This window comes from Petaurus breviceps, unplaced genomic scaffold, assembly GCF_028583685.1.
Source record: "Petaurus breviceps papuanus isolate PSGF00001 unplaced genomic scaffold, PetGlider_PUasm1.0 188, whole genome shotgun sequence".
Taxonomy (NCBI): domain Eukaryota; kingdom Metazoa; phylum Chordata; class Mammalia; order Diprotodontia; family Petauridae; genus Petaurus; species Petaurus breviceps.
Window position 1 is genome coordinate 8,365,574 of NW_027185804.1, and position 25,507 is coordinate 8,391,080.

General features: G+C 41.4%; 1 protein-coding gene across 9 annotated transcripts in view; it reads left to right on the forward strand.

Moving 5' to 3' along the window:
• TEAD1 (TEA domain transcription factor 1) overlaps window positions 1-25,507 on the forward strand; it is a 403,944-nt gene that overhangs the window by 327,256 nt on the left and 51,181 nt on the right. For 6 of the 9 annotated variants that reach the window (XM_069091245.1, XM_069091243.1, XM_069091242.1 and 3 more), the window contains 5 exons: window positions 2,172-2,234; window positions 2,323-2,385; window positions 21,196-21,330; window positions 22,835-22,881; window positions 25,287-25,348. In XM_069091245.1, the coding sequence (XP_068947346.1) occupies window positions 2,172-2,234; window positions 2,323-2,385; window positions 21,196-21,330; window positions 22,835-22,881; window positions 25,287-25,348 (370 nt within the window). The remainder of the gene's footprint in view (window positions 1-2,171; window positions 2,235-2,322; window positions 2,386-21,195; window positions 21,331-22,834; window positions 22,882-25,286; window positions 25,349-25,507) is intronic. The other 3 variants (XM_069091248.1, XM_069091250.1, XM_069091251.1) reach the window with 3 other exon arrangements.

Consider the following 25,507-nt stretch of genomic DNA (forward strand, 5'->3'; position numbering starts at 1 on the left):
GAAGGAAATGTGCTGCAGAAGATGATGGGGGAATACTCCTAGAATCTCTTTGATTTCTTCCCAAAATGTACATAAGCAGTCACTTTGGAAAAAAAAAGTAGAAATGCCCATGTACTTGCAAACCAAATAAATTTCTAGGTGATGTACATGGAAAAGTCCTCGAGCAATTCTATTTAATCATCATTTCAATACTTGCCTGCTTTGGGCATTGACATAGACTTGAATGATGATTTAGGTAACCAGGGACCTGAGACTAACTCAGCTCTTTGTCCCTAGTAACAGGGATTGAAATGAAGTTATCCCTTAAATGACCTGGTCCAAAATAGTGGCAGGGGTGGTTTTTTTTATTTTGTTTTGTTTTGTTTTTTTTCCCCATGCCTTTTGCAGGCTTGTTTAACCCTTTGCTTCTCTTTTTCTTTCATTTATAGACTAGCCCCTAAGTATTTGACCAGACTTAGATTTTATTTTACTTTTTGAGACTGAGATGAATTCTATCACATTTGTCAGATTATTTAATATCTAGCTCATAAATGAACAGTCCTGGAGTGAAAAATAGCGCTTTGCACTATGCTGGTTAACTCAGCATCAGTCACTAAAAAAGGGGGGAAAATACATTGGGATTGTGGCCCCTTTAAACTTGAACAACAGACTCCAGTTCTCTGTTTTACTGATGAGTTGCCTTCATTAGTGTTTATGATGGTGAAGAGGCTTTTACCCAAGCATGCTCCATGTGTGAAAAGTGATGCTGAGTCAGCACAAAAGATGGCCTCCTGCCAGCCACATAGGCGAGCCATTGTCTGTGTGGGTGATGTTTTTCCCCTGGCAGTGTACCCCCTTCCCCCCCTGCCAATTAAGAGAATCCCAAGAACAAGAATGGAGAAGACCAGGGGAAAGGGCATGGGGGAGTTGAGTTGGGGGAGAGTGGGACGCTCTTTGCTTTTCCCTATGTATAGGAAAGGAACAAAGAACAGATTCCAAACAGTTGAAATGGAAGGTAAAACTGGGGTGTTTTAAAGGCAGATCTATGGAGCCTTTAAAAAAAAATAAGCCTATATGTGGAGTGAGGCTGTTACTCATTGGGTGTGAGATCCTTAGCTTTCAATGGGTGGTGTGTGCATGGCATCTAGCCCCACTTCCTCCATTATAATGGAAAGATTGAATCAGGGGCCCACCAGCAAACTTCTGAAAATCGATTTTGTTTTACATGTGGATAAACTCTAGCCATTCTCCTGCCCCCTTCACTGGGGATTCTTCAAATTTAGAGGGCTACACAGTAAGCCCCAAATATATTTGTAAGGCAGTCACTTTGTCCCAGAAACCTGGCATCTTTTCGACACTGAGGTGGTCTGGGGATTTTTTTTTTAAGGTACCAGTGGGCCTGATAACTCTCCAACAATCGTTTTGTTAGGCAAATTCATGTGGTCTTTATCATCACCCATTTTTAACTGGATGGTCTGGCCTGGATTCACACATTTAGCTTTGTAATAATATGCAAATCCACTTGGCACAGCATCAGTGCCTAAAGAGTAGAAGGATTAAAGATATTTATAAGGGCCCAAAATGCCTGGCTAGCTGAGTATTGCCATCCCTCTTCGAGATCTCATTTACATGTCCGTATTATTTTAACATTTGCTACAGAATTCAAAGCTTTTCATTCATGGGATCAAACCCCTCGCCCCCCACCCCAGTCTCAGGCAGAATGAATCTCTCCTGAGCAACAAGCGGTTTTCCTCCCCAGATGTCAGGGGAGAACCACACAGCATCGTCATCATCATTATTATTAATTATTATTATTATTAATGTTTTTAAAACCTCCTCTTTGAAAACAAAACCAAGTGAGTTTCTCAGCAAGTTCTTGATTCTCTTGCTTGGGGGCCAATCTCTGATCAGATCCAACTTTTATCCTGAAACAAGTCACTGCAGTGATGAGCCGGTGAGAGGAGTGCTGGGAGCTTGGTGTCTGCCTGGGAATGTGTCTCCCTAACAACAAAGCTTTGTCAAGACGCAAATAACCTCCCCCACCTGCCCCCTCCTGTCCCCCCCCCCCCCCCCCCCCCCCCCCCCTCCCCCGCCCCACCCCCCCAGGAGCAGCGACCTCACCTTTGATTTCCTTTTTTGTTTGTTTGTTTTTTGTTTTGTTTTTCCCCCCTCCATAAACCTGAACAATGTAGGTGTCTAGTCATATACAGGTCTTAGCAAGAAAGAAAGTTCGGGAAATTCAAGCCGCCATTAAGGTACGTTTGGCTGGCCCAGTTGCAGGGGGCTTTTCATCTCCATGGTTACAGGCTTTTCCTTTGTTTCCTCCCTTCCCCTACCCTGCAGGTGTCTAGTCACATTCAGGTTCTTGCCAGAAGGAAATCTCGTGATTTTCATTCCAAGCTGAAGGTATGCGCTGCTGCTGCCGCTGCTGCTGCCGCTGCTGCTGTTTCTTGCTTTGGGGCCTTGTGGTTGCTATGCCTTTCCCTTCCTGTTTGCCATGGTGACTGCTGAATGCCTGGGGCTGCCAGTCGGGTAACCTAGTTTTCCCGCATGTGAGAGCTGTTTACATTTCTTTGTGTGTGTCCCCTCTTCTTCCCTCATCTCTCTCCCTACTACTAGCCTCCACACTCCACCAGGCTCTCTGGGCCTCTCCTCCTTGGGCGGTTGGGCTGGGGGGATTTTTCCCTTCTCTAACCATTGGCACATGCAACAGTAAAGCCCAGTCTTGATAACTCCTCAGCACACAAACATGATTTTTTTTAACCCTTTCATGTGAGCCAGCCAGCTCAGGCCTGGCCAGGGTCCTGAAGTAGCCCAGATGGACAGAGACATTGGGCACACAGAGATGCTTCCAGTCTGGGGGTAGGGGGTGGCGGGGAGGAGGTGGGAAGGAGCATTTCCAATTTTACTCTTTGGAAAGTGCTTTTCTAGAGTACTTGGGGAAATGGCTGTTAATGAGCTGCTCTGAGCCCAGCTGAGCAAGGCGAAATTTCTGGGGCTGAATTTTCCTCACCTCCACTTAATACTATTGTAAGTGGAATGCATGGCCCTTAAAGGAAGTGTTTTCCTATCCCCCTCCTCCAAATCAAAATGGTAGAGACTTTTTTATATTATATTTGTTTTTCGTCTTGAGGATGCTCATTATTGAAATCCTGTTGGCAGTGTGGCCCAGCATTTTAATTTGCTTCCTTTTTTAAACTAAATTTTTTTCAGTTAACAAAAATCTGTTTTCTCTCCCTTCTTCCTACCTTCCCTTAAAAAAAAAAAAAGAAAACAAAACTCTTGTAACAGTGCCCGTGTCCAAAAATAAGTCTCATTCTGCACCCTGAGACTGACGCCTAAATTATGTGTACTTAGAAGGCTATCACCAAAATATACAGTGCCCCATTTTCAAAGTTCTGTTAAAAGGCATTCCTCAAAATCAAGCTTTTGGAAATTATTAAAAAATAAGACCTTTAAAAAGGTGCATCGAGGAATGCAGGCTTCCACACCCCCACCCCCTCCCCACCCCCATTACCTACCTGCTGTTTTGTTTTGGAAATTCAAAGAGATTTTATTGTAGTATATAATGGAGAAGTTCACTTCCAAATCCAAGTATCTCAGCTGACCAATATTTCACCTATTTGCCTGAGACTCTTTGTGGAGTTTTTTGACTTCCCCAGAAATTAAATAAATCATGTTTTTGTTCTAGCTAAAAAGCAAAAAAAAAAAAAGTAATTTCACAGTACTAAGTGGTGAAACCCTGTCAATGCTTACCAGAATCCTGGAACTTCATTATGTAAATAACAGGCTGGCTTTGTCATAGGCCTACTTGTTCTGAGCATTTGGTTTTCCATATGCAATGGGCAGCATGCTGGCAAGCATGTATGGCTGATGGTGGCTGGCTTTTTAGCTGCGCTGGCTGAACAGTTGTGTTGTTGAAGAACTAAGACAACTTTATAGGTACTGCTTTTTAACAAGGGGGTGCTCTCCTACATACAGATGTGGCCATCCTAAGTGGCGACTGGCCCTCCCAGTCCCTGAGCCACCGAATTAAAGATGTTCACATAGCTCAGAGATGCTTCATTCCTTTTCCCCACGTGAAATGTTATGAATGCTTCCCCTGCACTTTCTTCCTATTTGAGGCTTACTCTCTGTAGAGCAAAGCTAAAGTCTAAGCAGACCTCTCCTGTTCCGGGAGCTATATTTCTGCCTTGTTCTTCTTTTTAAGCAACCTTTTTAGATAGGGAAGGGGAAGGGGAGGTGGGAAGCATGGGGTAAGGGTCCAATGCCATTGGGATTTTGTTCAATAAATGTCCTTTGTGAATTCTTTCAAAAATAAAATAAATGAAACTACCTCATTTATCCTCACTAGCATTGCCCCCATCCTTCTTGCTTCTCTTTAGGTAGCAAATTTACAGGTTTCTAAAACTTTGGTTTGAGAGGGAAGGAGGAATGGGATGGGAGAACCGACACTCGATTTGGGAAGACTGAGCAAAATTTAGCTAACCTTGGGTAACAGATAGATTTTCTTTTAATCAGCCAATGTTAACTGAGCTTTTGTATTTGGTGTTCAGAGACTCAGTAAAACTTAGACCCTGCTAAATGGTGAACCTGCTTTCAAAGTTCTTATAGTCTAAAAGGGTATTTAAGACACTTCTTAAGTGGTGAAAAGTGGTCTAAGAGCTCAGAGAAAGTTTAAGGTCATTTTTTTGTTAGGGTGTTCATAGTGGACTTCAGGGAGGTGGGGCCCCAGTTTCAAGTAGGCCTGGAGAGGTGGTTAGGATTTTGTCAGGTGAGAAGAAGACTTTCTCAGGAGAAGTTTCTTGCAGGCTGAGAACTCTAATTACCTGTGGGATAATCTAAGTAGGTAATGACCACTGCCTTATTGCGATAGGGTGTAGACTTCAGTACCCAAATTTTATGAGTAAAAATGCATTTAAACCTAAAACACTGCAGTTCATCTGCTACACGAAACTAGTACCATGTTAATTACTACTACTGATGCCTTTACTTCCACTACTGCTACCACCAACAGTAACAATACATCTAATATATACCACTCATAAAGAAGTGGCTCTTATTTTTATTATTATCTCTATTATTATTATTGAGGACTCTAAAGAGCTTTTGTTTATGTGGGTCCTATCTATTGATATTTATGGTATTAGAAATTAAAATGGATAAAATCTTAAAATAGTTGTTTATTAATTCATTTAAAATAAACGAATTCCATGTTACAATAACTAATATATATTTTATTAAAAATAACTATTTTCTGTAAGGAATTTGTTGAGAAGAGTGGCATTATTTTATTTTTTTTTTCAAGTTTCTTTAATGACTGTCTTAATAGAAGACAGCTGTATCTCATACTTCTGCATTCAATGTGTTGTAGTTTTTTTTTGGTTGAAGTATATGAAGAAAATCTGGCCTTATACAAATATGTATTTGGAAAAGGGGAGGAGTATTTTAATAGTCAAATATCATTCTAGTATTATTATGAAAATCATTTTAAATTCACTAGACCCCTTGAAAAAATCTTGGGACTCCCAAGGTTCTGTAGTCTTTGAGAAATGCTCCTTTATGTTACACAATTATATGAGATCAATGAGTGGTACAGCTAGAGTTTCCTTCATTTTATATCAGAGTAAGCTACTATTTGGGAAGTGGATAAAGTGAAGGCAGGTATAATTGTAAATAGCTTATGCAGCTATGTTTCACAACTCTCTGGTTTTAGAAGCAGAGAAGTTATAGCAGCTAGCTTCCTTTTGGATATTGGTAAAGGCAGCACCCAGTAGTGGTTGTAATAATATCCAATATAAATATATTATAAACCCTACAGGATCAAAACATAGCTGCCATAATTCCATTATTTCAAAGAGGTTCAGATGTGTATTGTCTTAGACGTTCCCTAACCCATTATCATTAGAGTAGCCCTCAGATTGGTTTTTTCTGTGTTAGAAATTAGCTTGATGATCTAGTCCAGGGGTGGGGGAACCTGAGGGCTGCATTTGAGGACTTAAGAGAGCCACATGTGGCCTGGAAGCTGCAGGTTCCCCCACCCCGATATAGTCACACTTTTCCACTCAGTTTCTTTAGTGTCCAATGACAAGAATTTGTAGCTGGCTGCAACACTTTCCTTTGTCACTGGGAATTGGACCTTCATGAATAACCCAAGTCATAGGACCAAACCTCTGACTTTGGTCCCCTCAGTCTTGTACGCCACCTAGCTAAATCAATGCACAGCAGACTTTGCTAAGCACCACAGAAAGATCCCCCAAATGGAGGTAATTTCTAAGTAATAAAGAAATGAATTTAAAAGCAAGGCTCAGGAGGAACTGTAGAGATAAAGGAATCCAGACTCCACAGTAGAATAAAGGCTACTGCTTATCAGACAAGTTAGGTGATGAGGGAGGGTGTCATAGCTGTGTTGTCTGCAATTAGCAAAGCCATGTCTGGTTCATGAGACCTTGAAGTTTCTTACCAAAGTTTTTTTTTTCATTAATATACTTAGAAATCCTAGCAATTCTTTGTTTATGGACAGCTGAAAGGGCCATAGTTCTCCAGTATCCACTCATTCCCTTTTATTTCCCTTTCTTTCTGCTGCTTTGAAGGAGTGGTTTGTCCATACCTGGGAGTCCATACCTACTGCTTTGTTCTGCACCAACATGCCTTCTATTCTCTAAAGAGTCAGAGGGGTGTGGTGGAAATCTCTATGCAAAAAAAAAAAAAGAAAGAAAAGAAAAAAAAGGAAAGTTAATTTGTGTTCTGCAGCTCGAACCTAACAGTGAACTGGACTCTCCATAGCCACTAGGATAAAAGAGTCATTTGTGTGATTTAGAAATCAACAGTTTTTAAAACCAGAGAATAGTGATTAGCAAGAAAAGGTCCACCTGAAGAAGTCACAGGATCACAGTCAAGAACTGGAAGACATATCAGATAGCATGTAGTCCGACTTCCGGTTATGGAGGAGGAAGCCCACCCATGACACAGGTCGTATCAGAAGTGGGATTTTTTGAACCCAGGTCCTTTGACTGTAGAGCAGTGTGCTCCTTCTCCCAAGTTTTCAGGGGTTTTCATTGCGGGTTCTGTAGGGTATTATCATATTATCATATGACCTGAAGAGATAAGGTTGGGGGAGGGGGAGGAAGAGATGAGGAGGGAGAGAGAGGAGAGAGACAGAGAGGGTGTTTTAATGAATGAAAAAATACAGATCTTCAAAGATCCCCATAATAGGCTGACTGGAACAATGAGTAAATCTAAATAGATGAAATTTAATAGGGATAGATATATAAAGTCCTAAACTTGAGTTAAAAAAAAAAAATCAAATTCACAAGTACAAAATGCAGGAGGTGTGATTCATGTGGTGACTGCCCAGGGGTTTTAGTGGACTGCAAGCTTAGTAAGAGTCAAAAGTGATTGATGTGTCAGCCAAAAGAGTTAATCGTTTTCAACTGCATTAATAGAATTTTAACATGTGCCGAGTGGGGGAAATGATAGTCCCCCTCGGCTCTGCTTGGTCAGACTGCGTCTGGAGCAGTATAGCATTCAGTTTTGTGTTCCATGTTTTAGGAAGGTAATTGACAATTTGAAGTAGGCCCAGAGAAAGATGACGAAGATGATAAAAGGGCTTGAAGTAAAGCCATGTAAGGATTGTTTCCAGAACCCGGGGATGTTTATATCAGGGAGAGAAGATTTAGCAGGGATGTAATCTAGATCATCAAACATTTGAAGGTTCGTCATATGGAAAAGGAATTAGGTTTGTTTTCCTTTGCTCCAGAGGGTAGAAATGGTCCCAGTGGATGGATGGAAATTAGAGGAAGACTGGTTGCAACTCAGTATTAGGAAAAACTTCCTAACAATTTAGAGGCGGGGAAAGTCAAGTGAGCTGCCTTAGAGAGACAGTGAGTTCCCTGTCATTGGAGTTATTCAAGAAAAGGATGCATGATTACTTCAGGGAAAAGAGGATTCCTGCTTCAGGCCTGGTTTGAACTCTTGCAAATTTGAGATTCTGTGAAATAACTTGTAGTCCTGTCTACCTTGTGGCCAATGCTGAAGAACAGTATTTGGAAAGTTAAGGAGGAGAACATAGGAGTTCTGTTACAGAATCACAGAGCTTGGGAGATCAAGGGACCTCAGCCACCATCCATCTCATACTCAGGAGGAATGTTCAGTCAAGGGATCAAGTCACAGTCATCCTGAATGTTCACTAATAAACCTTAAAGGACTGATAATTAATTGGACTACTTTATTATTATAAATGTACTTTAGCTGTCCAGCTGCTCTTTGAATTTAAGGTTTTCAGAGCTCTTGAAGCACATTAGCTCAATTTGCCCTTCATAACAGCCCCATGAGGGAGATACTACAGACATTCTCATCCCTTGTTTTACTGACAAGGAAAGAGACTCACAGGTTAAATATCCCTGAAGACACGGTTAGTAAGTGCTAGAGGCTGGATTCAAACCCAGGGGATGTGGCAGGATTTCACAATGGAAAAGCACATCAAGCCTGGTCTCAGAGGACCTGGGTTCTCTTCCCAGGGTCTGCCACTTGCTCCCTATGTGACATTGGGCAGGTTTATTAACGTCTCTGTGCCTCAAGTCCCTCTCTGTAAAATAGGGACTTACAGAAGGGGATGTCTGAGGGCCTTCCCAGCTTTCAATCTGTGAATCATATAACCCTGGGATTATAACCACAGGGTCACAATATAATGAGGTCCTTTGTCCCTTGAAGTTGTGGTCTTTTCTCATCCTGCCACACTACCTTTCTAGCATACCTTAAAATCATTAGGGTTCTGAAAGGGGCCCAGATGGCCCAAATGCTAAGGATATTTCCTTTCTACCCTACTCCCAAATAGCAAAGACCCCAAAACAATTGCATGGTATTGTAGGGTTGCTTTTGGTGGGATTGGGTACGGGAGGCGGGTAGTGCTGGTAGGTAGTATGGGAGGAGAATGGAACGAGCATTTATTAAGTGCCTACTATGTTCCAGATACTGTGCCAGGGGCTTTACAAATATTGTCTTATTTGGGTATTTAATACACATATACATCAAAAAGCAGAAAGGTCATTGGGCAACAGAAAAATTTGGAGACAATTCAGAGCAGGGTCCCTGCCTCATAGTATGTGCCCATACATGAACTATGTTTTTTTGTGGGTTTTTTTTTTTTTTTTTGCTTTTTGGAGGGCACTTGGGATTAAGTGACTTGCCCAAGGTCACACAGCTACTTTTGTGTGTGTGTGTGTGTGTGTGTTAAGTGTCTGAGGCCAGATTTGAACTCAGGTCCTCCTGACTCCAGGGCCGGTGCTCTATTCACTGCACCACCTAGCCACCCCATGAACCATGTATTTTAATGTTCACTTCCTTGCCTTCCTATTCTAAGTGATACTCCAAATACCTTAGGGAAAGACATCTTTCAGATAAAGAATGCCCTATATGCCAGACCCTACCATTGCTGACAAAAGTATGACCCGAGTGAAAACCAGTCTGTTGCCTGAGAAATCACCACCTGTTTTTAATTTTAAGAGTTGTTCCCACTTTCTTTGTCTCCCTATTTTCAGCTCATTAGGTCAGTGTCTTCTTGCCAGATCCAAGGAAATTATCTAGAAAATTCAAAATGTAACTTCCAAGTGCTAACTAATCTCCATCTACTTTATGCACATAAGGCAATTCAGTTCCAATTGGACAGGTAGGTAGGTACCTGTTCTGTCTCAGGCACTGTTACTAGGTCCTGGAGATAGCGGCCCCCATCCTCAAGGAGCCTACATTCTGTCAGACATAACGACAAAATAATAATAATATGTATACAAATCAGTCAGTACACAATATGTACAGATAGATACTAAGTCCTTGGTACAGGTGGAGGCTTAACAACTGGGAAGGAATAGGAAAGGCCTTTTGTTTTCGAACTCCCTTTTAGGTGGTGCAGTAGAGAGAACATAGGACCTAGAGTCAGGAAGACATAAGTTAAAACTTCAATGCCTCAGACACTTACTAGCTATATAATTCTGGGCAGGTCACTTAGCCTGTCTGCCTCAGTCTCCTCAGCTGTAGAGTTCATAATAGCACCTACCTTCTGGCATTGTTGTATGTATTAAATGAAATAATGTTTGCAAATATTTAGAACAATGCCTGGCACATTTTGCCATTGTTGTTCAGTCATTTCATTTGTGTCTGATTCCTTGTGACCCCATTTGGGCTTTTCTTGGCAGAGATCCTGGAGTGGTTTGCCATTTCCTTCTCCAGCTCATTTTACAGATGAGGAAACTGAGGCAGACAGGGTGAAGTGACTTGCCCAGGGTCACAGAGCAAGTAAATTTCTGAGGGATTTGAACTCAGATCTTCATGACTTATAGTAGGCACTTCCTTTCTTACTCTGCCCATAAATTTTCAGGGTTTTTTTTTTTAAGAGGTTTCCCCTTTAGGTTCTTTGTTAGACTATTAATCATTAAGAATAACCCGTGTTTCTAGTACTAGGGACAAGGGAGGATTGATGGCAGACAGTGCTGGATTATTTGAAGAGCCGAGCTCCTTCAGGGAATTTTCCCTTGCTCTCAGTGATTGTGTGAACAGCAGTTGAGGAACACCAACTTCAGACAGATTTTTTTGCCAATGAAGATGCTCGCTGCTCATTTTTTGATAATGTCATTACTGTCCTTTAGAAAGTATGCCTGGGCTTGGGTAAAATTACAGGTAGGGAAGGTTTGTTTTCAGTACTAACCACAGCCTTAGTTCATCTTAGAAAACAGAAGTATATACGTCTGGGTTTGGACAGAATCCAGCCTTGAAGAAAAGACTGGACTTGTTGGCATTACGTCATCTAGAGAAGAGAATGCCTGGCTTCAGGCCTGGGCCCCACTGACCATGTCCACTTGTTGGTGACTAATTTACGAGTTGGATGTTCTCGTTCTCACCCCAGGCCAACTTCTTCATTTAGTCTCACACGCTGGCCTTTGTGAATTGATTTCTGAACAGACCTTTCATTGCATTTCTGCCCGGCAAAGAGCTTACAATTTGGATTATTTATTTCATTCTCTTTGGGAGTCCAGCAAGTTTCAACTTGAGCGTTGCTGAAATCTAGGCCACTTGAGCCCACTCACCCCAAAAGGTCCATCAGGGGATGAATGGGTCTTTCTACTTATCTGATCTAGCTACATCCTTTCAATATGTGAGTCCTTTTGGGAAGCTCCAGAGTATTGTGATATGCAAGACAGTAAACATTTATCAGGTATCTATTATGTGCTTATTAGCACTCTGCTAAAAGCTGGGGATGTATATCCAAATAAAAACAAAGACGTTCTCTGTCCTCAAAGAGCTTGCAATCCAACAGGGGAAGGCAGCACACAAAAAGAGAAGCTAAAATATAAGGCAGAAGAAACCCAAAACAAGATCCATCGTTGTTCACCCTTTTGCTTTCGACTTGGAAAAAAGATGTCCATTAGGTCAGTGGTTCTCAGGAATCAGGAAGATATAAGTAGTCTCTCTACTAGTGTGACATCTGAGAATGGTTTTTATGTGACACTTACCTCCTCGTCACTGCCATAGTCTGGTATTTTTCTAAAATTTGATGGCACTGTAATTGGACTTAAAGAATGTCAGCATTCTTCTTTGGGATGAAACGAGATGTGGCAGTACGTCACTGGACCAACCCAGCAGTAGAATCAGTGTTTGAATCAAAAGGTCTTCCTCTACGTAAATTTTTTAAAATTAACCAAATTCTACATTTCTCATTCCCAAGAAGAAAACTGAGTTGCCAGTGATGCTTTTTATTGGTGGTGTAGAGATGGGTTCAAGTGTTTGGGGACCTGAATTGGACATTTCACATGGGCATTTCACTTGCCAAGTCCAATACTGTTGGTTCAGTTCAACTAGCATTTGTTAGGTAACTGCTGTGTACAGGGTGCCATCATGAGTTTTCTTGGTGACCTTGGTGATATGTAAATCTCTCCTCAAATTAGTACATGGTGAGCCCTCTACATTGCTTAATCTGTAACCTGACTTAGTTTACCTGTTTGCTTGTTCATTTGTTTCTGTCATGTCCAACTCTTTGTGACCCCATTGGGGTTTTTTTTTTTTGGGCAAAGATACTGGAATGGTTTGCCATTTCCATCTCCAGCTCATTATACAAATGAAGAAACTGAGGCAAACAGGGTTAAGTGACTTGCCCAGGGTCATCCAGCTAGTGTCTGAGTCCAGATTTGAACTTGGGAAGATGAGTCTTCCTGACTCCAGTCTTGGCACTCTATCTACTATGCCACCTAGCTGCTTAGTTTACATAGAAAGCCTTGTCTTCTTAAGGGATATATAAGATTATGACTTTGGTCAACTAAGTTTTGTTTCACTTTTAAAACACTGAATGCAACATGGATTTATGATTTTGTAATACTCAGGGCCACAATACCCTTGTTTTCTGTTGTAAGTTAAAGTCCTGTTAGCTTCTGATGTTATTCAAATTGATTTGACATAAGCGGCAGAGGTTAGAATGATGATGTTCAGGGTAGAGGACCAACCTAGGTCTGTCTGTGTGTGGTGTTGCACCACGAGATATGGTCAGCACCAAAGTAAGGATTATACATCGTCTGGCCATGGGACAAAACACAGACTGAGTGATGCCCATATGTTAACCTTGCTCAGTCTTTGGGAAGTAAGCCCAGCCATTCTGCAGGAGAAGGGGAGTTCACCTGAGAAGTAATCTCATCTCCCAGTGATGACACTTATCCAGCCTCTTCATTAAAATGTCTCCCAATCCAGATGGATTTACCCGCATATTGTAAATTGTTCTGCTGTTATCTATAAAAGCAGGCTGGAGCTTGGAGATGTCTTGGGATGCCAGTAAACTCATATGTGTGTACACACACATGTATATATACGCATGCATACAAGTATGCATATCACTGTATATGTGTATATTTGGGGGGAGAGAACGCATGCCCTATTCCAACTGCTTGAGGCCTTGGGATGCCAAGAAACTCATTTTTTTCTTCACACACACACATGTTACTATATATGTATATGTGATGGGGGGAGAAAAAGAGAGAGATTGAATGAGAGAGAGAGAGAATGTTAAACAGTTGGGTGATTGGGAAAGATCTCCCTCCAGTGGGTGGGATTTGAGCTATGTCTTAAAACCCATCAGGAGAACAAAGAGGCAGCTAGGTTGTTCAGAGAATAGTGTTGGGACTTGGAATCTGGAATATCTGAGTTCAAATCCCATCTGTGACACTTTTTGGCTGTCTGACCTGGGGCAAGTAATTTAAACTCCCTCTGGTTCTGTCTTCTCTTCTCTGAATGAGAACAATAATAGTACTTTCCTCACATGGTTGTTATGATGATCAGATGCATTATGTAATGTAAAGGGCTTTACAGACTTTGCAAGGCTATATCCATGCTAACTAATCATGTGAATATCATTAAGAGGAAGAGATGATTCAACAGAGTATTTCATGGTGGGGGGGGGGGAAGTGAACCAGTGTTACTAGAAGGTTGAGTCTGTGGAGGAGAGTAAGGTATAATAAGCTGTGAAAGGTAGAAAGGGGTCAGGTTATGGTCGTCACTTGAAGAGGTATACTCATTGGCACTCAAAAAGTTAGAACTAGGATCAGTGGAGAGAAATTGTAGGGGGCAGGATGTTTATGTGTGAGGAAGAATATTCTAACAATTAGCACTTGCCGAAAGGGGACCAGGATGCCTCCTTAGTAGTCAGTGAGCATTTCACTAGAAATATTTGATTGAAGGCTAGAATGACCTCTCCAAACAGTTACTGAAGCTGCAGGCCTCTTCAGCTCTCGGATCTTGTGAAGAGATCTAGAAGGTGAAGGCAAGAGCCGGACGCAAGCCACTGGCTGCGGGTGTGTCTGAGATGGTAAATTTTAACATTCAGGTAAAAATTCCACCTGCAGGAAGATATTCTCCAGATAGTGGGTAAATGGAAGCTTTTCTTCAGCATCCATTGTTAATATTAATTTGAATCTGAGGTCCCAGGCTCATTACAGGAAAGCAGTTCAGCATGCCTACAGCTCTCATGTCCTGGTCTGACAATCCTTTATAATGTGCCCCACAATGATATTTTAAAGAACGTTGTTGACGATTACAGAAGGCTAAATATAGTTCTGTACCTTTTAAAATGAACAATGATAGAAAGCCTTGAACAAATTTTTCTTTGATGTGAATGGAGTCTTTGGGCATTTTGAAATACAATCAGATGAATTAATTGCTGCTCATTAGACACAGTCAGGAGAGTCCTGAATGGGCATTCTTTCCTTGGCCAGCCCTGCTAGACTGAAATAGCCAGCTTTTGTATTTATTCCGCTCTTCTCTAATAATAAGCAAATTAGAGATCATGGCTAGGGGAAAAACATTCAGGTTCTCTCTGCCCTTTGTTGAGAACAATGATATATTTTTGTGGTCTCTTTATCCTTTTTTGGGCTGCAGTTAATAATTATCAAGTTTACATGAATCAATATGTAGTGTATAACTAGAAACTGTATCTGCAAAATTATTCATTAGGGAAGCATTTTGTGCTCATTTTTACCTTTCATTTCAGCTTTTTTTGCAAGCAAATTCCTGCCTTCCTAGTTCCACATCAGATGTTTCCATTGCTAGGAATAGTCTCTTAATGTTGAGAAAGTAATTCTCTAGTACTGATAGCTGTTGAATTTGTGGACTCCTGCTATCCTGAATTTTTCTCTGATGCTTTAGTGAAGGTCTTTATGAAAAACACTTTTTAAAAATCATTTGATAGTGCTAGCTTAGTTTTTAATGGTATTTGGAGTTGTTTGACTTCTTTTGATTTAATTATATTTTGTACATATATGTGCAAACATTCATTAACTTCCCTTTTTTGTATCTTCTCCCTGGATTGTCCCCTACAATCCCTACCCCCCCCCCCAAAATGAAATCTAGAGAAAGAAAATTTTGTAATATCTGGTATATGGTTTATCAAAAGTCTGTTGTCCAAAAACACTTTGGACTTGCCAGATGTTCTTGAAATGTTAGGAAGTAATGCATTTGGACTGCCTTTCCAGCATTTCTATTACAAAGTTGTGCAAATAAATGCTGCAGTAATTTGAAATACAGAATGGGGGCAGGCAGCGGAACACGATGTTATAGCCACAGCTGAACTCTGCTTTATGAAATATGAATGTCAAGTTTACTTTGTAACAAATACATTTTGAAGAGCTTAATCTGAGGGGTTTGTGGGTGACTGAAGCTGGACTTGACTGCCTGTGATTAATCAGAACGGTCACTGGAAGCAGCCGTTTCTGAGATTGTGTAGTAGACAAAGTACACAGATCAAACAATTCATGGTCCCTTCCTCTTCTGAAAATTCAGCATCTTGGGGCTGTCTTCTTGGTGGGTTTCCTGAACCTCACAGTGCTCCCTAAAAATCCCCCACCTCTACTCCTGCCCCCAGGTTAGGCAGGGCCCTGGTTCCCCTCCTCCCTGAGCCTGCCCTGTGTGCCCAACAGTTACATACTCTGTAATTAGTGCAGGATTTCCAGGCCATCACCTCAGATTGGCATTCGGTCAGGCTTTCCACAGAAAACTTATGGCTCTTCCTTGGCTCTAATTTCTGCAGCTGTGGGGACTGAGGAACTTTCAGCCAGCCATTCAGAATGTGCTTAATTGTGAAAAGTTGCCCCCTCCTTTAAAAAAAATAACTACCTAAATTTATTCTCTTTTCTCAAATGATCTGCTGCCCTAAAGCTTGAGAACACAGGTTGATGATATTCTATCAGAGCTACAAAGAATGCCATTTATACCCAGATCTGAAATAAACGTATTTACCATTGCTTGTTGATTCAGACAATTTTAGAGCTGCACAGGACCTTCCAGGCCATCTGGGTCAGCCCCCTTCCTTTACAGAAGAAACAGATTGGGGCCTATGCCTTCCATCTCCTGAGTTCTGTGCAAATGCTCTCACTTTCTATTCTGTGCTAGCTTCCCCTCTCAAATCTGTGCATCTATCTCTGGACTTTGAAAAGATGCTTCATGCATTATCAAATCACAATCCTTTCCCCACTTTTGGTTCAACATTATTAACCCTCATTACTAAAGTAACCTTCCAGGGCTGTTGGGAATAAAGTAGTTTGTGAGCATGAAAGTCCTGTTAAAATGTCAGGTCCCAGCCTTAGGGGAGAGAGCCTCTGCATCCATACCAGATGTATAAGCGGCCATTCCCCCTTTCCCCACCCTGTTCCCCTGCCCCAGTTCAGTTCCTGCAGTATCCCTAGGTGGTGCTTGGCTTTTTCACGAGGTTCTGTGAAATTCTCAAAACGATATTAAACTTACTCCTAATTTAAAAAAAAAAAATTATTTTAAGTTCTAAATTCTCTCCCTCCAGCCCCTCCCCTACCCATTGAGAAGGCAAGAACTATGATACCCATTATGCATTTGAAATCACGCAAAGCTTATTTCCACATTAGACACATTTTCTGTGCTATAGAAGAGCAAGGAGATTTTTACGAAATTAAATAAGCAGTAATAAAATACATCTCACTTTGCAAAAGGTTGGGAATAGTTTGTGTAAATCATCTGGCCTGTTAAGGTCAGCTACAACATAGTCCAAAGAGAATCTCTTCCCAGCAGATTAACTTTCTTTCTACTCTTGACCCTTCTGTTTGCAAAAAAAGAAAAGAATGAAGAGAGACATCAGAATGGAAAGAAATCATGATACTCTCCCAATAGCAAATGATCAGTCATTAAATATGTATTAAGTGCCTACTGTGTTCCAGGCACTGAGAATACAAAGACAAAGCAGGAAGAATCCCTGCCCTCAAGTAATTTATAATCTACTAAGGTAGGTGACATGTATATGTACATATCCGAATATACAAAGTATATGCAGACATATAGAACAGCAGTGTTAACTTAGCAAATGTGGATTTGCTTAAAAGAAAGGAGCAATATTTAGGGGACCATGAATTCAGAACTTGGAAGGACCCAAGGCATCATCTGGTCCAATCTTCTCTTTTTCCAGATGAAAGAGAAGGAGGTTGATTTGCCTGAGGGGGCACACAGCTAGTGAGAAGCTGAACTAGAACTGAAAGCCTTCTGCCTAGGATTTCGTGATCCTTTGGTCACCCCAAACTTTCTTTGATATACTGAATACTTTGAATATTTTTGTTAGGTCCATGGTGTGTAAAATGGAGCAGGTTTGGGTGGAGAGTGTTGAGTAGATTATGAAACTTGTTTTTTTATTATGAAAGCATAATGTATCAAAATTTGCAAAAGTAGATGTGGTACAGAAGAGGGAAAAAACGCTTATGAAAATATAGTTAAAAATTCATTCAATAGTCCCAAAAATATGTGTCATTTTAAGCTAGTCTACCTTCACATGATTATTCAGTACCTTCCATATAATATGCACTAAGTATTTGTTGAATGAATGAAAAAATGTACAAATGTACCACTCGTGTAATACAACCAGTCTTAGAAATAAGAGAATTGCTCTTAATTTGGACTTTTTTCCCCTCATTGGCAAGGAGAGTATTCTAAAGCCCTTAGGCACCCTGCAGGCATTCATCTAGTCATCAGGATTCCAACCCCTGTGTGAAATGCCCTGGCCTACTCCAGGATGGATCCAAATCCTTGTGTTCTCTGGAGGCATCTTAATAAGAAAGAGATGTCTATGCTGCTTCTGAGAGCTTGCAGGGCTGAAGTAGCTACCAATGTCTGTGCTGGTGGAGCCCTACCCTGTGGAGTCTGTGCTTTTGTTTATACTGGATTCAAGAATTGCCCCAGAGAGGCAGTGGGAAAGATGTCATCAGAGAGATGTCTGGTCAAAAAAGAAGGTGGGCTAGTCAGGTGGTAGGCACATCAAACAGCAAGCAAGCCTACATGCTTCACTGGTATCCATGCAATTTTGAGAAAACTAGAGAAAGGACCCCAGGAAGTGGTTCTTTAGTAGAGGATTCACGGTAGGAAACGACTAGTCCCTGGATGAGAGGACACAGATGGTGTGTAGAATGAAATGGTGGAGGCTGTCCTCTCTCCCTTACCCACTGATGAGATCATAGATCCATTGAAGGAACCCAAGAGTAACGAGAATAACCTAGTGAACATTTCTGTCTCATTGAGTGATCAGTTGTTTGGACCTATGACTCTACGGTAGCCGATATGAAGAGTTTACAGTTGGAAAAAGGAAGACGTTTATAGTTTCACTCTTTCTGCGTAAAAGATCTGTCATTCGGTCAACAAGCATGGCTAACAACTCAGCGAATACTTAATAAATAGTAAGCCTGTTGTTGAATTGTTTCTGATTCTTGGTACCCAGCAGACCATAATACACAATCAATCCATAGGGTTTTCTTCCTTCCTTCCTTCCTTCCTTCCTTCCTTCCTTCCTTCCTTCTTTTTTTTGGAAGGGGGAAGTAGGGCAATTGGGGTTAAGTGACTTGCCCAAGATCGCATGGCTAGTTTTTTGTGTTAAGTGTCTGAGGCCAGATTTGAACTCAGGTCCTCCTGATTCCAGGGCCGGTGCTCTATTCACTGTGCCACCTAGCCGCCCCTACATGGGGTTTTCTTGGCAAAGATACTGGTTTGCCATTTCTTTCTCTAGTAGATTAAGGCAAATAGAGGTGAAGTGACTTTCCCAAGGTCACGCAGCTAGTAAGTGTCTGGATTTGAACTCAAGTCTTCTTGACTCCAGGCCTGGCACTCTATCCATTGAGCCACCTAATAAGCCTGTATACTATGTGTAAATTGATAAGCATTTTGTTATAATAATACTATAATGTAATAATTTTATTTTATTCTAATGTTAATAATTGATATAGCCCTTTAATGTATATAAAATTATATACACACACACATACATGTGTGTGTAAATCTCATTTGATTCTCACAGCTACTGCTTGAGGAACTTGCTCTTACCGTTCCCATTTTACAGCTGAGGAGGCCGTGGCTAATAGGGTTAAGTGACTTGTCCCTGGGTCACATAGTAAGTGTCAGAGATGGGACTAGAAGGTAGGTAGTCTTGATTCCCAGTTCAAATACTGCCAGTGCCATGTACTGATCTTGACCAAGTCATTTAAACTTTTTAGTGCCCCAAACAATTCTGAGACTACGTTTCTGAAGAGGTGTTGATGTGCTTCATTTTTTAAAAAAAGTTCAAGGCATAGTATTAGGTGAGAGATTGGAAACGATGCAATAACAACCACGAGACCGGAAAGGACTGAGTGATGTAGGCTACTAAAAGCTGAAACCCTGAGAAAAGACAGCTCCTGGGGGAGGGAGGAGTCTGAGGAGTCTTCAGACGTCATCGCTAAGACGATGTTCTAGGAGGATTCCTGGGCCTATTTAGCCATGAATCAGCAGTAGACCCTGAGGTCAGTTCTCCATGGTATTTATTCTGCACAGTTACATCATAATGATGGTTTTGACTTATGAAAAAAAGGACAAATTGTGTTTGGTATGCTTTGTTTATGAAGGCAGGTATGGATGTGTTTTATCAAGATTTTTATCCAAAAATGGTTTTTTAAAAAGCTATTACAGGCTTCAGTTAGGTGGGACAGATCTTGTTTCGTGCTGATAAGAAGCCAGTGAGGTGTTGCTGTTTGCTATGAGGTGCAGATGCCTCCCCTATGATTGTCTGGTAGCTTTTTCTCTCATCTTGTTCAGACTACCCAGTGGCTTATGCCAATTGTGACACAGCACTCGGGGTATTCATCTGTGATGGCTCCACAGCTTTGGTTGAATCTGTAAACATTTCAGTGACGTCTGTCTCAGCTTGTACCAGGTTCCTTGACCTGAAGCCACAGCTTACCGTAGGCTCTTTAATTAGGAGTGACAGCTTTGTACATGGCCATAAACTGGTTTTGTTTCCCTGTCATCGTGTGATTGCTACTTTGATGTGTGGAAAGGAATGAGTCTGTCTCTTGTTGCTGAGTTTCCCTGGGTGGATGACACACAGATTCAGGTGCCATGGGCACGTGTGTTTTACCTCCAAGTTTCTCTTCTTGCCTGGTGCTTGTGCAGAAATTCTATTAACTGTTAATAGCACATTCACCCAGAAGAAGTGATCCTTCCTGTGTTTGCCTATGGCGACCAACTATAAATTACCTTCCCTTTGGTAGCAGGGGTTGCTTGACAGGAGCACTTTGATCATTTCCCATTTGGGCTTCTAATGGACTCTATTATCTATATTTGGGGTAAAACCAAGTACAACATCAGCTTGAGACTTGCTTTGTTATATTTGGGGGAGGAGGCTGGGGTAACCCTTTTTGATCAGTCTCTGGGTGAATACCTAAATTGTCTGTTCTGACACATGGGGAAGCTTATTTTTATATGTATTTCATACCCTAATATATGCATGTATGTCTGCATACATACATATGTCCACACATACATGCTGCATATATAGATGTACATATACTTTTTTTTTATTGAAGAAAAACAAACCTTGCTGTTGTACCACAACCATTTTAACAAACTGTTTGTTATTGTATCCAGGTAACAAGCATGGTAAGTATTTTCATTAAACCAAGTATTATATACTTGAGCTGTGCTTGGCAGAATTTTTGGCTAGCTTTGACTGTATCTTCAGCCTTTGCTGTTTTCTAAAAAGAACATTTGAAAGTTAGCATTACTACACATGCTTTCAGCTTTAAAGGAAACACTCTCGTGTGTCTAAGAGAGCATGCCCCCTGCCCCCCAAGCATGTCTGCCAGTTTGCTTATACAAGTGACCTTGCATTATTGCTTCTGGCCTTCCTTCCCCACTAGGTCTTTTAACAAGTGTTTCAGCATTCCATCTGAATTCAGGAGCCCTTGTGTTTGTGAGAAGTATGTGAAGATAACCTACAATTCCAACCTGTCCTTCTCAGGGTTTGACTCATGGGCCCCAAACTCACCTCCAAAACTTAAATGCCTTGGCCTGGAAATAGATGGCCTCCCTGCCCACCCTCTTCTTGAGCAGATCAGTAACTGAATTTTCACCCCCAGAGTTGAAAAACATATTGTTCATTCTCATTTTGAGTATGTTCAAAACAAGGGTTTTTAGGAAAAAATATAAATACTAAAATATTTGTAGAGTTGGGTATTAGAAAAAACCTTTGTTATCAAGGTAGGTTAAGTAGAGTTGAGCCTTCTGGCTGTATTTATTGTGCATGTTTGCTTTGTTTTGGGCATTTTTGGTGGCTTTTACATTTTAGTTTAAGTGCTAATAGCTACAGCTGTTCTAAGCTGATCGTTAGATTGTCGCCTTGTATTAAGACAGTGTGTCACTGTCACATTAAAGGATCAAACAGCGAAGGATAAAGCATTGCAGCACATGGCGGCCATGTCATCGGCCCAGATAGTCTCAGCGACGGCCATTCACAACAAGCTGGGACTGCCGGGAATCCCACGCCCCACGTTTCCTGGTGCACCAGGGGTAAGCCATTAGCTCATTTCAATAAGTGTTTCTGGCCCCACAGTGACAAGCAGAAAGCAAGAGGCAAGATCAGTAGTCTAAGAAGATAGTACTAGCTCTCCCATGTGATGTAAAGAAAACTTCTGGTGGTCAGAGTGTACCAAGTAAGACCCACTGAGGAGACCCTTGAGGGATCCTTTAACTTAGAACCCACCTAGAGAAGAGGTCTCCCACAGACAGAAGCTTAGAGTTCTGTCTTATCAAGATCCCTCTCCAATTAAGGACTTTCTCCCTTCTTTATTGATAGAACTAGGCAAACTGATCCTGCTTTCTTTTCCTTCATAACTTAATGCTAAGTAAAGGGACAGAAAGGGGATAGGAAACAAGATGTCTCCTCAAATCTTGTTCAGCTCTGCCTTCAGGCTCACCTTCTCATACAGTTCTGAAGTTTTTCTTGATCAGCCTTCTGTGGGTGCTTTTGGTGTCTGGTTGCCTTGAGCTATGGAAGCAGCTCAATTCAGCAAATAATTATGGTGACCCTTATGTACAGGGACCAAGTAAAAAACAAAATCTCCCTGCCTTCAAGGAACCTATATTCTTTTGGGGAAATTCAGTTCTCGTTCAACTTGCAAGGGACTCAGGAGTATGTGGGAATCAAGGTGGGTGGATAATCATTCAGGAAGCATTTATTAAGCCCTTACCATGGGTCAGCACTGTGCACTAGGGGTGCCGAGACCAAAATGAAACTTATACTCTATCTGGAAAGGGAAGATGGAAATCTCTGTATCATATCAGCAGAAGTATGCATTGAGCCCTTATTTTGCATGCATAATTACACTGAGCCATATGAAAGTTTATGATACATGATTTTTGCCCTTTAAAAGGAATGATTCATACAAGGGGATAGTGGGAGGGGGTGTTGGATAGGAAATGGGGACCCAGATTTGTAGAGAGAGACACATGTTGAACACAAGAGGCCAGGCTTATCTGGGGATAGAGGGAGTGGAAGTGGGTTGAAGTCCTGATCAATTTGGAAGCATTGAAGAGGCAAGCTAGTATCAACACCAAGGTCTGAGTTTGTTTCCTAAGGACATCCTCACCACCTAACCTTAGGTGCTTATGCTTCTATAGAAGTCATGCTTGCCTGCCTTATGAAAGTATGAAAGGTGGCCCTGGGTCCTCAAAAACTAAAGTAATAGAATGCCATCTTGGTCAGATGTTACCAAAATGGAAGTGTGGACCTGTGATGGCCTATGTGTTTGCTGTTCAAGGACTAGATCAAATAAATGAAGAGAGAGTCATCCCTGGAGGACTGATCTCAGGAAATGAATGGGGTGGGGGGTGAGGGGGTACAACAGCCCAAGAAGACAGTCTACTAAGGTGTGGGCAACTTGTGATCTACATTGGGGGAGGGAGAGGCTACCAGAGTAATGTCAGGAATCACTGAAGTGTAAAAGTTTTAACATTATAATGTGTGTGTTTTTCAGAAATTATTCTTAATTATTAAATATCTTAACTTCTACAGTTCTGGCCAGGAATGATACAAACAGGTCAGCCGGGATCTTCACAAGAGTAAGTTTAAAATGTAGGGCCTTAATTTGGAAAAAACCCAAACACCCTTATTGTATGCATGCCTGAAAAATGTGCTGCCCAAAGTCAGGAAAATGGGGAATTCAAGTTCAGAACAACATCATTTGGCCTGACTTCCTGATTTTCCAGACACAAACTCTTGAGGTCCATTGAGGTTGGGACTATATTCAATTCAACTTTTAGGGAAAGTGTTCACCAGAATGAAGCGGCATTCATTCCAAAAGTACAATTTGGGGATTGCTTTTCAGTGTTGTGTCCAGTTGGGCTTTACTTGGTCTGTGTAGAAATGGTTTACTAAGCAAGTGGCATAATAAGGTTCGAGGAGGCATAGTCACAAACGCATTTGAGTCCCTTTGAAAAGCTTCCATTTTATACAGGCAAATTATTCTAATACTCGGTATATAAAAATCTGATCATTGGGTAGAGCTTTTTCACTTCCCAGTACTGCCGTGGGAGTTTTAAGTACACCATGGCTTCTAGACCTAGGAAAATGCATTTCAGAGTGACAGCTTGGAACAGTGGGCAGAGTTGGTCTTGGAGTCAGGAAGACCTATATTCAGTTCCTTCTTCTGATATACTGGCTATGGCACCCTATCTCAGTGCCCCAGGCAACTCAAGATTTCAATTTGCTAGACAGTTGTTGGTTTGTATCTTTAAAGGGCTCTACTGCAGCAATTCAGCACACTGATAAAAGTCACAGGTCTAGACTCCACCAAAAAGAAAAAACCCACAAACAAACAAAAGCTCTCCCAAATATTCTATCATTCAGAGTCATATAAATTCAGGCAAGCTGTTCCCTTAATCACACTGAAACAATCAGGTTTCTAAATAATGAACTGTTCGTGAATGCAATTTTATTAGCATGATTAATTTCTTCTCCCTAAAAGTTATGAACTAGAGCTATTCAAAGTAGAATGGACTGCCTCAAGAAGCTGTGATTTCACCTTCACTCTAATGCAGGGGTTCCCAATCTGGAGAAGCTTATCAGGAGGATATAGAGAAAATTTTGATTTGATTTTTTAAAAAATTAATTTCCAATTAGTGAAGGTAAAAATTGTCGTCAAATTGATTTATACAGCTCTGCTCCTAAAAGTGATTAAAAAGGGATCCAGTTAATCTCTCAATTTTATTTCTTATGTGGGTATATAAATTCCCAAATTAATTTCCTGTCATAGTGAATAAGGGTCATGATTAAGTTCACTAAAAGTCAAGGGGAACATGGTAAAGCTTGGGAACTTCTGTTCCAGAGATTTTCAAAGAAAAGCTGGAGAGAAGCATTTATTGGGGATGAGAACTCATTCTAAGTTAGGTATGAACTGGATGAGAAGGCCTCCTCAGTACCTTCAGTTGTGGCTTTCTACAACTCGATTATGGGGATTGGGGATCTTTGTATTCCAGGAGGCTGAAGAGTTCCAAGGGACTGACCCCATTTCCCACTTTGGAGGGTATTGCTGTATCCTTGCCTTATGATCTACTTTGTAATTTTCAAATCTCTATATAACCAAAAATCTATTCTTCTATGCCACCCTATGAGATAGACAGGTCAGGTGATACCATCCATTTGTATATGAAGAACCTGAAACTAAGGGAGATTGAGTGATTGAGTTCAGGCACACATTTCCTAAGAATGTAGGTCTGACATTAAGCCGAGTCTAGGATTTTTTCCTTTACATTGAGTTGCCTTTCAAAAGAATCAGGATTATTTTCTTTTAGCATTTATAGTAGGAGGAGCTCAAGGAGGCCATTTAGTATCTCTCATGGTGGAAAATGTCTGTCTGTCTCTCCAGAGGATAAAACAAGGGTATGTGACTGCCTTAGATATTGGAAAGACCTTTTGAGTGTTTCAGTCTATGGGCCGTTAGCACGGTGGAGTTGATCATAAATGCCATCCCCCCTAAAGGGGATCTTAATAGAATAGATTGAGGGCTGGAGGGGACCCTTGAAGCCACCTAGTCCTGCCCCCCCCCCAGTAGAAGAAGCTGAGGCACAGGGAGGTGAGTGGCTTGGCCAGTTCCACTGGGCAGTGAAGAGCAGAACCACAATTAGTTCTCAGGTCCTCTGACGCCATACTTAGCATCCTTTCTCCAGGACCAGTAATGAAAGGAACTGTCTTACAGTGTCCCTAAGTTCCTTCCTTCTGAGTTCATTATCACTTGCCTCTCCCCTGTGCTTTGTCCTCCCCCTTTGGAGACCCCTCCAGACACAATTTAAGAAGGGAAGTTGTTCCCCAGCGTCCTATCTCAGAACCTGCCCACACAAGAGTTTTGCCTGCCTTCCGGGCAGAGAAAGGCATTATTCTAAGTGAGTTTAGATTGGGTTCTTGAGTAGCCCCTTTTTCTTCTGCCCAGCATGGTCTTAATGTGACTTTCTCTGTCCCTTTTTTCTAGTGTCAAGCCCTTCGTGCAGCAGGCCTATCCCATCCAGCCCACAGTCACTGCCCCCATTCCAGGTAAGTCTCCTTTGGATATCCTTCCCAAGGCACTGTGGAGAGTTTGTAAAGCCCCAATATTCTGCAAATGACATACAAGGCTGTCACCTTCTCTGTAGCCTCTCTTAATTAGGCATAATTAGTGCGAATACTTCCCTCTGTGTTGAAGAATGAATAAAT